Genomic DNA, 13,966 nt, shown 5'->3' on the forward strand with positions numbered 1-13,966 from the left:
TTTTCTTCTTTGCAGTCCCCTAGCTCTCTCCCATCATTTCTCACAGGTATTTCTGTCTTTCTCAGAGGCATTTCTGCTCTCCTCTGTTACCTCTGGAGATTGAGGGATCACAGCTACCACCTTTATTTTTTACACTCAAATTCCTTTCTCTCTGCCCCCGGGACAGATTTGTAGCTCTTCTTGGCTTGTTGCTCTCAGCCTGGGGCTGCCTTTGGGCCATGGAGTCATCCTTCCCTGCCCTGGGACTGGGTGCTTGGGCCCAGCTGGAGGCCAGGGCAGGACGTACTCTTTGCTGGGGTGCTCAAGGCACAGCTATTAGCCATCAGCCTCTCCTGGAACTTTTTCTGCAGAGTCACCTCAGTCTTGGCATGTTCACGGTGTCCCCCTGCTCTGGCTCCATCAGTCCGTGGGGCCAGCAGAAGATCACAGTGGAATGCTTCGCAGGGCAGGAGGGGAAATGTGAGGAGCAGCTCTACATTGACATCCCAGGCAGAGACCCCAAGGAAAATCCCCTCGGCATTCCCTTCACCCTGATGGCCGAGTCCTGCCTCCCAGGTACACACTGCCCACAGGGCCCTTGGTCACACCTGCTGCTGATCAGCACCTCAACTTGCTGCTGGGATAGAGAGGCACGCTAGCCCTGGTGTCCCACCTTAAAATCCTCAGAGGTTCCAGCCCTCTTCAAGTCCACCAGTGGACTCATCCCTCCCAGGCTGAGAGGGATGCTTGGAAGCATAAAAGGAAAGCAATGCTCTCTAAGACTGAGGTTGACTGAGCTCCTTCCTCACAGCCAGTTCCTCCACCCAAGGCTGGGTTTAGCAGTCACCCGGGCAGAAAGGGCTTATCAAGCCTTCTGAGTGGCCAGCAGGGTCCAGATAAACTCATCAGGGAGGCTTCTCCATGCTCATCCCTCTGGTGTGTCCACAGGACTTGCTGAGGATGTGATGTTAATCTTCAAGGAGTACCCGATCTGCAGCAGCACCGACCTCGACCGCAAGCTGCAGTCAGTGAAAGGCACGGGCCTGTTCATCAGAGATGAGAACAGGTTCATCTTCAACAAGATTCTGGTTGGCCAAGAGGCAGAAGCTCATTTCAGTATCTACAGTGCAAGCAGCCTGCCATGTGATGTGGTCCTCTCCATCAAACCTCTGCCTGGAGAGGTAAGAACAGGAGGCCAAGGTGGTGGTTGCCCACTAAGGGCTGGGTTAGAGCCTGTTTTGTTCTCCAGATGCGTTGCTTCCTGTGGCCCAGACTAGTCTTGATCAGTGCAGGTCAAACTGCAGGGGAGAGCAGCAGAGCCAGGGAACAGTTGTGTGGAATTCTGCATGTCTTGGGCAAGGTTTTGGCTCACACCTCTGGGTCTTTGGTGGGAGAAGTGAATCCTTCTGAACCTCTCCTGGAAGCACACACAGAGAGGGGCTGTTATGAACTGACCTGGCAGGGCTCAAAGCAGAGCATTTCCTCAGGCTTCCTGGCCTTTCCTTCTCTTTGAAGGCCAGTTCTGGGTTATTTGCAGGATCTTCCATGCAGTGCCCATCTCCCATGTAGGCTGGGGAAGGTTCCTGCACTCAAACACACAATGCTTTAGCACAAGGCCAGCATTCCCTGAGGAATGGGAGGACGGGAGCCTGCCCAGGGAAGGAGGAAGGAAGACACAGTATCTGGGGATGTTCTCAGTAATGCATTTATGAATAAAACTGTGTCATGTTGAAAGGTGTTTTCTCCTAACACTGCTCTCTGGATTCCCCCAAGGAACAAATCCCTATCAACAACATTTTCAAGTTGGATCCAGTCAAGATGTCCGTTCCTGGCTCATCCCATGCTGTTGCTACAGTGACCTTCACCCCGCCGGATGAGCAGAACTACAACTGCACTTTCAAGGCTTCCCTTGTCATCCCAAAAAGGTAACTGACCCTGTGAAATATTGGGGAGGCCTCACTGATAGCTGCCTCTCCCCTGGGAAGGCACAGACCTCTTGTTAGCTCTAATGCTTTCAGTAGCCTCAGGCAAAGTACTTGGCATGAGATGATCTGGGAGGCTGTAACTCTTAGATAGAGCAGAAAAATGAGGCTGATGGTTTAGCCTGTATGAAGAACTAAGAAGACAGGCAAATATTAGGTAGCCAACTGGAAGTTACTGAGATGTGCTGCAGCTGAGCTGGGGGTTTCTAAGGACAAAGGCTTGGATGAAGCAGTTTCTGTACCAGCAAGTCAGCAGTCACAGTTTCCTCTTTGTTTCTGTAAAATTAGGTGATCCTCTGTGATTCCTTGGCATTCATTAAGCTGTTTTATGTGAGTGATTGGAGCTGGTATGAAAGAAGAGTCTGGTTCCTCTGCCCTGGGATCTGTGTGCTGGGGCTTTGGCCTGCTCTTCCTCAACCCTTTAGGGGCTGAATTGGAACAAGACAAGTCTAATTGCTAATAAGCAATTGCTTTTTTACTGTTCATGGAAATGATCTTTACTGACGGTGATGATGATGTGTTTTTGCCTTCTTGCTTTTGTACTGCTTACATGCTGTGCTTTTGCTTGTTGCATAAGTTCATCTCACTGCAGCCAGGGGATTTGCCATATCTCATCTGGTGCCTCATTATTTACCTGTTGTACTGCATGATTCAATTAAGTAAAATAATTTTTAACTGTTATTGTGGAAGGCTCTGGCTCTTTGGAGCAGATTCCTCTAGCGAATGGCCCTGAGTGGATTGGGAAGAGGCTGGTGGGGGGCTGTGTTGTGGGGTACAGGAGCACCAGGCAGGGAAAACACTGTGGCCCTTGCTGCTTTGCCTGCCTAGTGAGAAATGGGTTAGTGCCAGCTGAAGTTGTTTCTGTGCCTCTCCTGCAGCCCTGTGAAAATTAAACCCCAAACCGTGACCTTCACCATCAGTGGGAAGGCGCACGAGGCACAGCTGACAGTCGTGTGCCCCAGCGCTCGCAGCAAGAGGGGAACGGCCGTGCTGCGCTTCAAGAGGCTCCAGGTGGGGAGATCCGAGAAGCTGCCCCTGGTCGTCCGGAACGATGGCATCATACCTCTCAAGGTGAGGAGGACCTGCTCAAGGAATGGTCTGGTTTGGGAACAAGCGCTTGTGGCACAGGGGAAGGGTCCCAAAAAACATGGCAGACCTGGGAAGAGGTGTCAGAAATTCTTTTTAAGCAAGTGACTGACATCTGTTCTCCAAGAAGGGAATTCTTGGAAATTTTCCATCCAGTCTTTCTTCTTTAAGTTGAACACAAGAAAGGTGGTGGAGTATTTTCCCCCCTGTCTCTCAGGTCACCTTTTGTTCTCATGGACATGTGTGATTTTCCAGTTCCATTAGATTGTATTTGATCCCAGTTTACTACATTTTAAGTAGACTTAGATGTAGTTTAATTACATTCTGCTCATTACTTTCTGTCCTGTTTGGTTCTGTGTCAGTTCTACCCAGATGTTTCTGAACGCCCTTTTTCTTGTCTGGTTTGACTTAACTTTTGTGCTAAGTGCTGTTAGTAGTGGGAGAGGTGCTGGGCTGCCATGTGGGACCAGCAGCACTGTGGTGTCAGTCCCTGTGCCACCCTGTACTCGCACCAGCATCACTGTGCTCTGGTTTCCCTTTTCTCAGTTTATGTTACGCCTGGAGCACGAGTACGGAGCGTTCTTCTTGAAGGGCAGGGCCTCCACACTCAAGGTATTCCACACTGAAGATGAGGACTCCGTCGGAAATGGTAAATTCATTAACCATGAAATGTGATCATGCTAAGAGGGAAAACTCAGCCAAGCCTGCTCTTGGCTTCTCCGAGCAGCAGCCAGATGTTAGGCACAGTTTTGTTCCTTGGGCTCTCTGTCCCCCAAGCTTTTCTTGGTGCCTTTTTGCAGGGTTTCCTCCTAGCAAGTTGTAGGAAGTTCTTCTGTTCTAGACGGGGAGGGTTGAGTTGTGGGGGACTGTCACTACCACAGTGGACCCTCTGGGGTATTTGCTGCATGTGGGAAGGTACCGACCTGAACAGACACAGCCCTTGAGCACACAGACAGCCAGCAGAAGCCAAAAGCACTCTTTGGCACTCAGCTTTGCATATGGCTGGACCTGGCTGGAAGCAGATGGAATGAGGGCTGGGCATCAGTCTGAGGTTAAGCTGCTTCAGTGGTGATGTGTCTGGAGGTGGCATAGGCACAAGGTGTCTTGTGAGCATAGGAAGAGGGTCTGGAACCACGGAGGGGGTAGAAGCTGTGCTTAGAAGGTACCTGGTTTCAACCTCTTATTCCTCATATATCCTATGGAAATATTTCCTCTGTACAGCTGTATCTGATTAACTCTGATTTCCATTGCTGTGCAGAGAGCAAGCCTACAAAGCCTTTCTTCCTTCTGCATCGTGGGGAATCAACAGAGTTTGATGTCATTTTCAAACCCACCCTGGCTCAACGTCTGGAAGGGAAGATTCGTCTGTTGGTGGGGGATACCTGCTCTAACAAGATCCTAGTAGAGCTGGTGGGTGAAGGCCACAGGGACAGATTCGCCTTCAGAGGACTAAAGGAAGACACAGAGGAAAGGGATGCTAAGAGCAGTCTGAATAAAGACATCATTGATGGTAAGAGAGGAGAGGCTGCCAAGGTGGAGCAAGGAAGAGGACAATGTCTGATCACGTGTGTCCTCCCTCTAGCCAGGCCTGGGCTGTCACCCATGGGACTTGGTGGCCTGTGGGTGTGGCAGCCATGCACGCAGAGCAGTGTGTGCTGTGCTGCATGTCGCTGGCTTAGGGATGTGTCAGGGTGTTTCCCTGGAAGTGGTGGGATGGGGAACTGCCTGGGGAACTCCCTGCAGAGGGAGGAAGGCTTGGAGCAAGGAAGCATTGAACGTGCAGGTGTCTGTGCACGTGAGGGGGTGGATGGAGCTCCCTGCATGCTGAGATCCCTTGCTCTCCTCCTTTACAGCTATCAGAGAGAACCACATGGACTTTGGGCACTGTCCCGTCGGGAAGCGCTGCCACAGGACCTTCGCCATCATCAACCGCACCCAGCACCGGTTCCTGCGCTTTGAGTGGGAGGCAGACGGCCCATTCCAGTTCTCCCCCAAGGTGAGCGTGGACTGCTCTGCCTTTCCCCACTGCTCAGGCCCTGCCCTGGTGTTCCCAGGAGCTGGCAGGGAGTCCTCACATGCCACTGATAGCCCATTCCAGTGCCATGAGGAGATGCAGTCCCTGGCTTGGCTGGGCCAAGGCTGCCAGCCTTGCAGCAAAGGTTTCATGTTATGGGAGGTGGCACCTTCTGTTCATACTTTTGTCTATCAAACTTCACATAAATCCACTCTGAAGTGCAGATTCCTGGCACAGCTGCTCACCACATCAGTTCCTTTTGCTGTCAGTCCTGCCCTTGGCAGTGCTTCCAGTTTGGTCTTGACTCCCCAATTCCCCCTAGGTGGGACACCTCCGTCCTCGCCGTGCCAAGGAGATCAAAGTGTCCTTCAAATCAAATGTCCCAGTCACCTACAGGAGGCACCTTGTGAAATGTAAGGTGACCAAGATCGAGTTTCAGCTGCCACCAAGGAAGGTTCCGGACTGGGATGACCAAAAGTGCATTGTCTCATGGAAGACTACCCCCAGGAAAGACCCAGGAGACAAATTCTATAAAATGGAGAAGGTAAGAAGCAAAATGGCAAAAAAAGCCAACCCAGCTTTTACAAAAAGAACCACCATAACACCATCACTGCTGGCTGTGCAGCTCCTGCCTCCTCTGACATTGGGCAGCTGTGAGGTTCACCAGCAGTGCAGTCCAGGGGGGAGGTGGATGCAGAGTGACTGGATACATCCACACAAGAGGGGGAATCCTTTGGACAAGAGACCTTTAGCCACACACAAACCATCAGTCTGTGCCACAAGCACAAGTGTTGCAGCCCATGTTGAATGGGGGACAATGTTTTATGATTTTATCCCATTTTATGGTGTTAGAAATGTCTTCATCCCATTTGGTCCCTTTTCACCAACAAGGAGGTAAGTCTGCTGCACTCTGTCTCTTCTTTTGAAGCAGAGAGAAATCCACTTCTCCTGCATATGCTGGTGAAGTCCAAGTTTTGTCTGCATGGATACCAGAGAATTTGGTTATAGTCTCTGTATTGTGTGGGATATCTCATCATGGAGTAGCTCAGGCACTGTGTGACAGTATGGAGGAGTCCAGAGAAGGATCATCTCCAGAGACTCTGACTTTTATTGTCATTATTGCCACGCAAACTCGTCTTGGGTGAAGGTTAATTCTGAGTTTCTGGACCATTTTAAGGCTTCTAAGCCATCCTCTTTTCTGTCAGAACATCTGCAGTTGGAGACTTTCCTAGTGAGATCTTTCACATCCCAAAATGCCCATCCTCAGCTCCCAGCAGTGTGGCTGTTGATCCACACAAGAAATTTGGAGAGCACTTTCTCCTAAGACAAGAAGGAAAAGGTGCTTTCTAGAACTCTTCAGTCATGGAGTTCTCCATCTACAGAGCTCCAGCAGGGGAACTTAAACCAAATTTTGAGACCTGCTGGATTTATAGGGGACCAGGAAAAGAGTCCAGTCCCTCTACAAGGTTGAAGTACAGGGACTGGAACACAGCTGTAGTCTCCATGGGGATATTAACAGCTGTGGTAGTGACTGCTTGGATCAGTGGGTAGAAACAACTACTGTAGCAGAGCAGTCCCAATTTTGTCATCTTTCCAGGGAAGTAAAAGTGAATGGTCCTTTCCAGTCCCTCTATGAGGCTGATCTTGGAGGCCAGAAGATTCCCTTCTCAGCCTGACCTTCCGGGCTCTGCACAGTGATTCCTCCCTCCTGTGTTTGCAGGTGGTCGAGCCAGTCCCCGAAACGGATCACACTGTGGTGGAGGACAGCACCCAGGAGGCCGAGGTGTGCCTCAGTGCTGCTGTTGCCTACACCCAGCTGAAGACGAACACCATCGTGGTTCAGTTCAAGGATACCTTGCCCTTCCAGACAAGGACAGCCACGTGAGTGCTGGAGGCCAGGCACAGCTCCTCCGGGGAGCAGGAGCTGCCTTTGCCCAGGGCTGGCCCAGTGCCTGCTTCCCAGAACTCTGCCCCAGCCCAAACCAGCACAGGCCCATTTACGTGCACACAAGGCCAAGCAGGAGATGGTGGTCAGGAGAGCCTCAGTGCTGCCATACCTTTCTGCTGAGAACAGAAAGGTTTGCTCTCACTGCATGTCACCTGTCCTCATCTGCTGAAGAATAAGTTTGCAGTCAAACCAAGACCTAAAGTCCAGAGGAAGCCCCTTAGCTTCAGTGTCCTGGGCACCATGTTGGCCCTTTCCTCTTAAACATCCAGACTTGGAAATACTGTTTTGGGCCACCCAGGACAGCAGTCTGAGCATGGCAGGGTTGCCTGGGGAAGAAGGTGCTCCTCAGCAGAAAGTGATACCGGAAGTTCCTCAAACAATATTACTGTACTATTTGCTTTATATTTATTGGGCATTTTTTTTATTCCTCCTTCTTGCTTTTCAGTTTCAGAATTCACAACAGAGGGAAGGTAGCCCTGGAATACTACTGGGAGGAACTTGTAGCTAGTAAACCAGTGAAGAAGCCATACTCAATCGCTCTGATGCGTAAGGACATTTCACCCCAAAACATGAATTGCTTTTTCATCCTTGTCCACACGTCCACTTTCATCAGCATCTTCCCAGCTGCAGCTGGAGCGTTTTCTCCTTATCCCTCTCTGCCTTTCAGCCTTTTCTGTTCTTGCTCTGCCACTTCTGCTCTGCAAAGGAGCTGAGCCAGGCTCTGGGGAGAGCCACGTGCTGGGTCAGGACTGGGAAGGGGGACATCAGGTCATCTCTTGGAGAAGTCTGAGACTGGGAAAAGCAGTGGCGTAACGAGTGAGCTGCCCTGCAGCCACTGTCTGTGTGCAGTTCCCCACTCCAGGGCAAATGCAAAGTCACTGTCTAAAAGCAACTCTCCTGCTTTGGCACAGGAATGTGTGCTGCAGGCAGGGACCCTGCTCCCAGACGCTCTCTTTCTTTCTAGAATAAAGTACTTGGCCAGAGATGCTCCAAGTGCATCCCAGCTCTCTTCCACCTATGTGCAGCAGGAGGCAGAGTTGCTGGGAACACAGGTCTTTGAAAGGTGTCCTCTTGCTCCCTGCAGGTCGGTTCCTCTCCAATAAAGTTGTAAAGCATCGCAGAAAGCTGCTGCGTCATTACTGGCGGCAGCTGGCCCATCCTCCTAAAGTGCGGCGGCGGCGGCGCCAGCTGCGGCGGCCTCTCAGGAAGGAGGACTTTACCCAATGGTGGTGCCAGCTGGTGCGCCTGGATCCCGACCTATTGCTGGGTCCTCTGGATGAGGAGGATTCCAAGCAGCAGCAGGGTTCCAAGCAGCAGCAGGGTTCCAAGAAGCAGCAGAGTTCCAAGCAGCAGCAGCAGGATTCCAAGCAGCAGCAGCAGCAGCAGCAGCAGCAGCAGCAGCAGCAGCAGCAGCAGCAGCAGCAACAGCAGGGTTCCAAGCAGCAGCAGCAGCAGGATTCCAAGCAGCAGCAGCAAGGTTCCAAGCAGCAGCAGCAGCAGCAGGGTTCCAAGCAGCAGGATTCCAAGCAGCAGCAGCAGCAGCAGCAGGATTCCAAACAGCAGCAGCCTTCTAAGCAGCAGCAGCTTTCTGAGAAGGAGCAGCTGGATTCCAAGCAGAAGAAGGGTTCCAAGAAGCAGAGCCGCTCCAAGGAACAGCACCTCCCTGAGCAGCAGCAGCAGCAGCCCGAGCAGCAGCAGCCCGAGCAGCAGCAGCCCGAGCAGCAGCAGCCCGAGGAGCAGCAGCCCGAGCAGCAGCAGCCCGAGGAGCAGCAGCCCGAGCAGCAGCAGCCTGAGGAGCAGCAGCCTGAGCAGCCAGCCCCTTCCAAGAAGAAGAGAAAGAAAAAGCACATCTCTCTGCAGCATACCAGTTCCTCCATGGAAATCTTCCCAGATCTGACCGATGAAACACCAGCAGCACTGTTCTCCATCGACCCCTACCGCGGCACCCTGGCTCCTGGCGAGATGCAGACCTTCCATCTGCGCTTCTCCCCGAAGGCTGTGGGGAGTTTTAAGACCATCATGGTGTGCAGGTGGGAAACGTCTCCGCCAACTCATGCTATCAATGGGTGTCACTGAATCACAGGGTGGGACAGGGTGGAAGGGACCACAGTAGGTCATCTGGTCCCACTTCCCTGCTCAGGTGGGGTCCTCCCAGAGCACAGGGTTGTGTCCAGAGGGCTCTGGAATAATTCCAGTGAGGGACACTCCACACCCTCTCTGGGCAAGCTGTCACCTACACAGGAAAGAAGTTCTTCCTCAGGTTCAGGTGGAATTTCCTGTTCAGGTTCTGCCATTGCCTCTTGTCCTATTGCTGGGCATCACCAAGCACAGCCTGGTTCATCCCCTAACACCCTCCCTTCAGTCCCTCTGACTGGAATGGGGAGGTGGGCATGGAGTCAGGCAGCCCCAGAGAGGCAGCAGAAACACCCACAGGAGCACAGAAAGATCATCATCTGGCCTTGGAAGGGAGCACTGGGAAAAGACATCGTATGAAACATCACGCTCCTGGAAGGTTGCAAAATCTGGAACGAGAGATCTGGGGACAAGCCAGTCCCTAGCTCTGCTTCCTTTTGGGACAAGCAAGGCCTGCTTCTCTACATGGAACCCTGTGTGCTGTAGTTGATTCCCAGGCACTTAACTGGTCATGTTCCTGCCCTTGCACCTCTGTGCAGTGAGTGCGTTTATTTAATCTGCTGCTCACTGCTTGCACAGAGAGAGGATGCAACACTGTGTGCTCTGCAAGGAGACAGAAAAGCAGCTGGCTGGAAATGTTCCTCTGGCTAACACCAGTCCCCTTCTTCCTAGGATTCCTAAGCTGAGGCCAAGTCAGAAGAGGGTGCGGGTGATTTTGAAAGGCAGGGCCCGGGACAAGAAGAAGAAGAGGTTTGGTAAACCCAAAAGCCCGGCGTTACGGCAGAGGGAGGAGAGCCCGAGGCCCAAGAAGCATGTGCACTGGAAACTGCCCCCTGAGTGACAGCGTTTGTGTCAGCTGGAGCCTCCACAGGAGCCAGCAACACCGTGCCTTCTGCTGCTGATGGTCTTCCACCCTTCACCAGAGACCTCCGCAGCTACCCTTCCAGTGAACACCTCTAGCTTATCTTTTAGTTACCTAAGTTAATTAACTAACTGTTGTTTAATTGTTAATTAAACAACTGGCAATAAATCGTTAGTTGTCAGCTTGTCTTGGTTGGAAAGACAGGTGTCTGTGGGACCTCTCTGGAATGGAGAATGTGACCTCCTTCCCTCCAAATTATTATAACTGAAATTAAGGGGCTTTCAGACAAAGATATGGGAAAAGGATTAGCAGTTCTTTACTAGCATGTAAGGCAAACAAAACCAACACTGGCAGCAACAACAAACAGAACCAGATACCCAACCTTCCCTCGGCTGCAGGCACTTGCCCTTTGCTGTAGTTCTGGTCACAGCTGTGCAGGGAAGGGAGGCAGATAATGAATAAAGCAATTACTAGAGAAATTTTAATTAAGCTACACCAAGGAATACACTGGAGAGCTCAAGCACTGTGTGATCAATTCGGAAGAACTTATTGCTGTGAGGGAATCTATACAGGAATCAAACAGACTGAACAATGTTGTTAAAATTTGTTAAAAGGTAAATAAGAAAGTGATGAGAAAACATCCCAGTGAGGGAAGAGCCCTAGCCCTTAGACGGTTTCAAAATATGCAAATAAATTACACTGAGTTCCCCAGAATACAGAGATGGAAATACCTTCTTGTAATAATTGATCACCTCACCCACGGGGTAGAAGCCTTTCCTACCTCAACTGCAACTGCCTCCAAAGTGGCTAAGATGCTATTAGAACAAACATTCCCAGATATGGGATAATGAAAGAATAGACTCAGAGAAGGGAACACACTTCAGAAATTTTGCATTCTATATGTGTTGAATTAGACATAAACTGGAGATTTCATACCCCGTGGCACCCTCAAGGCTCTGGATGTGTGGAGAGAATGAATGCTATCCTTAAGAACCATATTACCAAATTAATGATTGAAAGCAGATTAGCACTATTACGGATCAGAACTGCTCCAAGTAAGGACATAGGAGTTTCTCCCAATGAAATGTTACTTGGGTTACCTTATCTGGGAAGGGAGGAGGGTTTGCCAATGGCTGAAACTAGTGACTTAGATCTCAGAAATCATTTGCAGGCAATTGCACTCTCTCTCATGGATCTTAGAAGAAAAGAGTTGTTACCCCAAACATCACCTCTAGACTTTCACATACGCCAGATAAAACCAGGAGATTGGGTTCTAATAAACTTGGAATGATGATACCTTAACAGCAGCGCGGGAAGGTCCCTTTCAGGTACTTTTAACAACTGAAAGAGTTACCAGGACTGCAGAAAAGCTCTCACGCCTCTCAAGTCAAAGGGCCAAGCGGAAGCTCCTCCCCAAACTTGGACAGTGGTACAAGGAAGTGACCCTTAAAAGTTAATCTTCAAAAGATGATTTAATAGTGAACAGTCAAGGGCAAGACTGGACTGACCTCTGTATTTGCCACCTGAGAGCCTTTTGTTCCACTGTGGGCTGCAACCCCTTGGGTGTTGAGCAGTGGGAATATGAGGCAAACTAGACTTCGACAAAAGAGGAATAGGAAATGATGTTCTAAGACTCTGCAAATTGCTGGATGGAGTGTCATGGCTTCTATGCTTCACCTCTGCATTCCTGCAGTGTGCTGTTCTAGTGCACAGAACTCGGGAAGCAGGTATGGATACCGAGGAAGGTAACCTTTGGTGCTACAGTCACCCTCTGAGGTTTGCATCATCCCAGCAAGCACGGATGGAACTGCTCATGGCAGGCACTGCACACAAGCATATCTACATCCTACTTTACTTGAGTTGGAGGAGAACTATGGACAGCAACCAGAACTGACAAATCAGGAACCTTTAAATAGACTGAATTTAACACCGACCTAAGAAAAGACGGATTAATCTTATTTATAACTGCTTCACAAAAGGAGCCAGTTTGTGCTGACCAGACGGGGTAATTAAACCAAGGGCTTCAGCAAAAACAGGATAATAAAAGGAAAGAGTGGATTGTGAGAGATGAGGTGAGATTTTGCTGAAGCCAAAAGGTTTTTAGGTTAAAGAAAGAAAGGTGTTGTTTGGATTGTTTCAATTTGTTCTGGTTGGTTCAGTGTTGGTGCTGGAACACCATGACCTTCCCTGTGTGCATGTGCTTATTATATTAAGAAGAAATAGCCACTGGTGTCCCTCTGAGGGAATGAGGGAAGATGACCCTTTACTACATGGGCCAGAGAAGTCAGCACTTGGGTTTCTCTACAGAAAAAGACAAATCCTCTCTGCACCCCTTGGCATCTCCAGCTGCTTGTCCGCAGTGAATTTAATCTTAGTTTTACATGAGATGTGGTCATGTGTACTCTGGAGAACTGAAAACTGCTACAGGATTGAGGAGGGGCCAGGACATCTGCTGCTGTGGCATATAGTCTTCGTCACACATTCCACCTCAGGCTGCTGCCACTGGAACCCCTCAGCCCCCACTGAGTCCCAAAGGGTGACTGAGACCGCTGGTCATGAGCTTCCCAGGGGCTTGGTTTAACCCTTTCCCAGAAATGGCTTTTCCTTTAAATACTGCAGTTGGAAATCAGAGAAAGATCTGTATGGGGCCTGCCTGCATCCTGCTAAGGGGTGTCCTCATGCTATGGAAACACTTCAGCAGGACAGAGGGGTTTGCTTATTAACTCCGGGATAGAAGAAGCAGTTTTTAGCCTGCATGTGTCAGCCGAGGAAGCAGGAACCACCGCATGATGGCATTGTCTGCTACAGAGAGAGGCAGAGGCTCTTCCAGCTCAGAAAACCCCGCAGGAGCCTTCCCTGGGGGCAGAGCGTGGTGTGAGCTCCGCGCACTCGTGTTCAGGATAAGGTTACACTGCCACTAGACTGGACTAACCCTCTCAAAATGGCTTTTTCCTGATGGAGGAATCTCTCTGTTCCCAGCTCCTGGCTGAGATGTTTGAGCAGAACAATCAGAGCCTGGCAGGGACCTGCTCTTGTGCTGCAGTATTGCATGAGGGGGGTGTCGCCTTACACTGAGGGAAACTGCGAGCAGCTCTTCGAGAATTCGACGGTCAGGAAAGAAATAAAGTCAACTGAGACAAACAGTTATTGGTAACGAAAAAAGCAAAGACTTACTCTACTAAGGATGGCTAGAAAAGACAGAGCAAGAGGAAGAAAAATGGGAAAGGAGTTGGTGGGGGAGACAGAGGCCTGGCTTGGGGGTGGGGAGGGCTGGACACAGGTGGCTCAGGGACACAGAGATGAAGCAGGCAGGGCATCAGTCAGGGATGCAGGGAGACAGAACAGATGTGAGGGCGAGCAAGATCCAGCAAGGGCCTCAGCAGGCTGGAGTCAAAGCAGAAACAAGACATAAAAGGCCCCCAGACTCAAAAAGCAAGTTTCCAAAGCCTCCCCTTGCTCAAAAAGCAAGTTTTGAAAAAAACCCATGGCTTGTGTTGCAATTATTTTTATGTCCATGTCTCCTCCCAAAGCCTGCCTGCTGACAGGAGACCACTGGCCCAGCCCAATGCCCCAGTGCAGCCCCTCGGCAGAGACCTTTAGCCATGGATTGCAGAGTGTCTGGGGTACAGTGCCTTTGGGGTTCCCCTGCTGACAGCCTGTCCCTTGTGACACATGAACTGGCTGCCAGGCAAAGCCTCCCTGGAAACAAGGCTTTCCTCCATCTTCTCCTTGGTGCCTCCTGGACAGGGCACATGTATAACCCATTCCCCATATGCCTCTGACAACCAGGGTTGAGACAAGTCACAAGTATATTGGCTCCTCAGACAGGGTAATATGCTGTCACTGGTTTTGACACTGATGTGTCTGTGCCACAGTTTCCCAATTAGAGGCCTCAATTTTCTCTTGTTTTAATGATTTAAGGTTACTTCCTCCCTTTTAACTTCAGTTATTCCCTTTCTGTT

General features: G+C 50.5%; 1 protein-coding gene across 1 annotated transcript in view; it reads left to right on the forward strand.

Moving 5' to 3' along the window:
- The window catches only part of LOC118691393 (hydrocephalus-inducing protein homolog), a 70,730-nt gene extending 59,204 nt beyond the window's left edge, over positions 1-11,526 (forward strand). The window contains exons 56-68 of the mRNA XM_054516184.1: positions 351-555; positions 928-1,160; positions 1,753-1,904; positions 2,840-3,032; positions 3,594-3,696; positions 4,306-4,557; positions 4,901-5,043; positions 5,384-5,605; positions 6,782-6,942; positions 7,455-7,555; positions 8,094-8,248; positions 8,498-9,039; positions 9,815-11,526. Of these exons, the coding sequence (XP_054372159.1) occupies positions 351-555; positions 928-1,160; positions 1,753-1,904; positions 2,840-3,032; positions 3,594-3,696; positions 4,306-4,557; positions 4,901-5,043; positions 5,384-5,605; positions 6,782-6,942; positions 7,455-7,555; positions 8,094-8,248; positions 8,498-9,039; positions 9,815-9,983 (2,631 nt within the window). The 3' untranslated portion in view covers positions 9,984-11,526. The remainder of the gene's footprint in view (positions 1-350; positions 556-927; positions 1,161-1,752; positions 1,905-2,839; positions 3,033-3,593; positions 3,697-4,305; positions 4,558-4,900; positions 5,044-5,383; positions 5,606-6,781; positions 6,943-7,454; positions 7,556-8,093; positions 8,249-8,497; positions 9,040-9,814) is intronic.
- The last annotated feature ends 2,440 nt before the right edge of the window (positions 11,527-13,966 follow it).

This window comes from Molothrus ater, chromosome 12 (assembly GCF_012460135.2).
Source record: "Molothrus ater isolate BHLD 08-10-18 breed brown headed cowbird chromosome 12, BPBGC_Mater_1.1, whole genome shotgun sequence".
NCBI classification, from domain to species: domain Eukaryota; kingdom Metazoa; phylum Chordata; class Aves; order Passeriformes; family Icteridae; genus Molothrus; species Molothrus ater.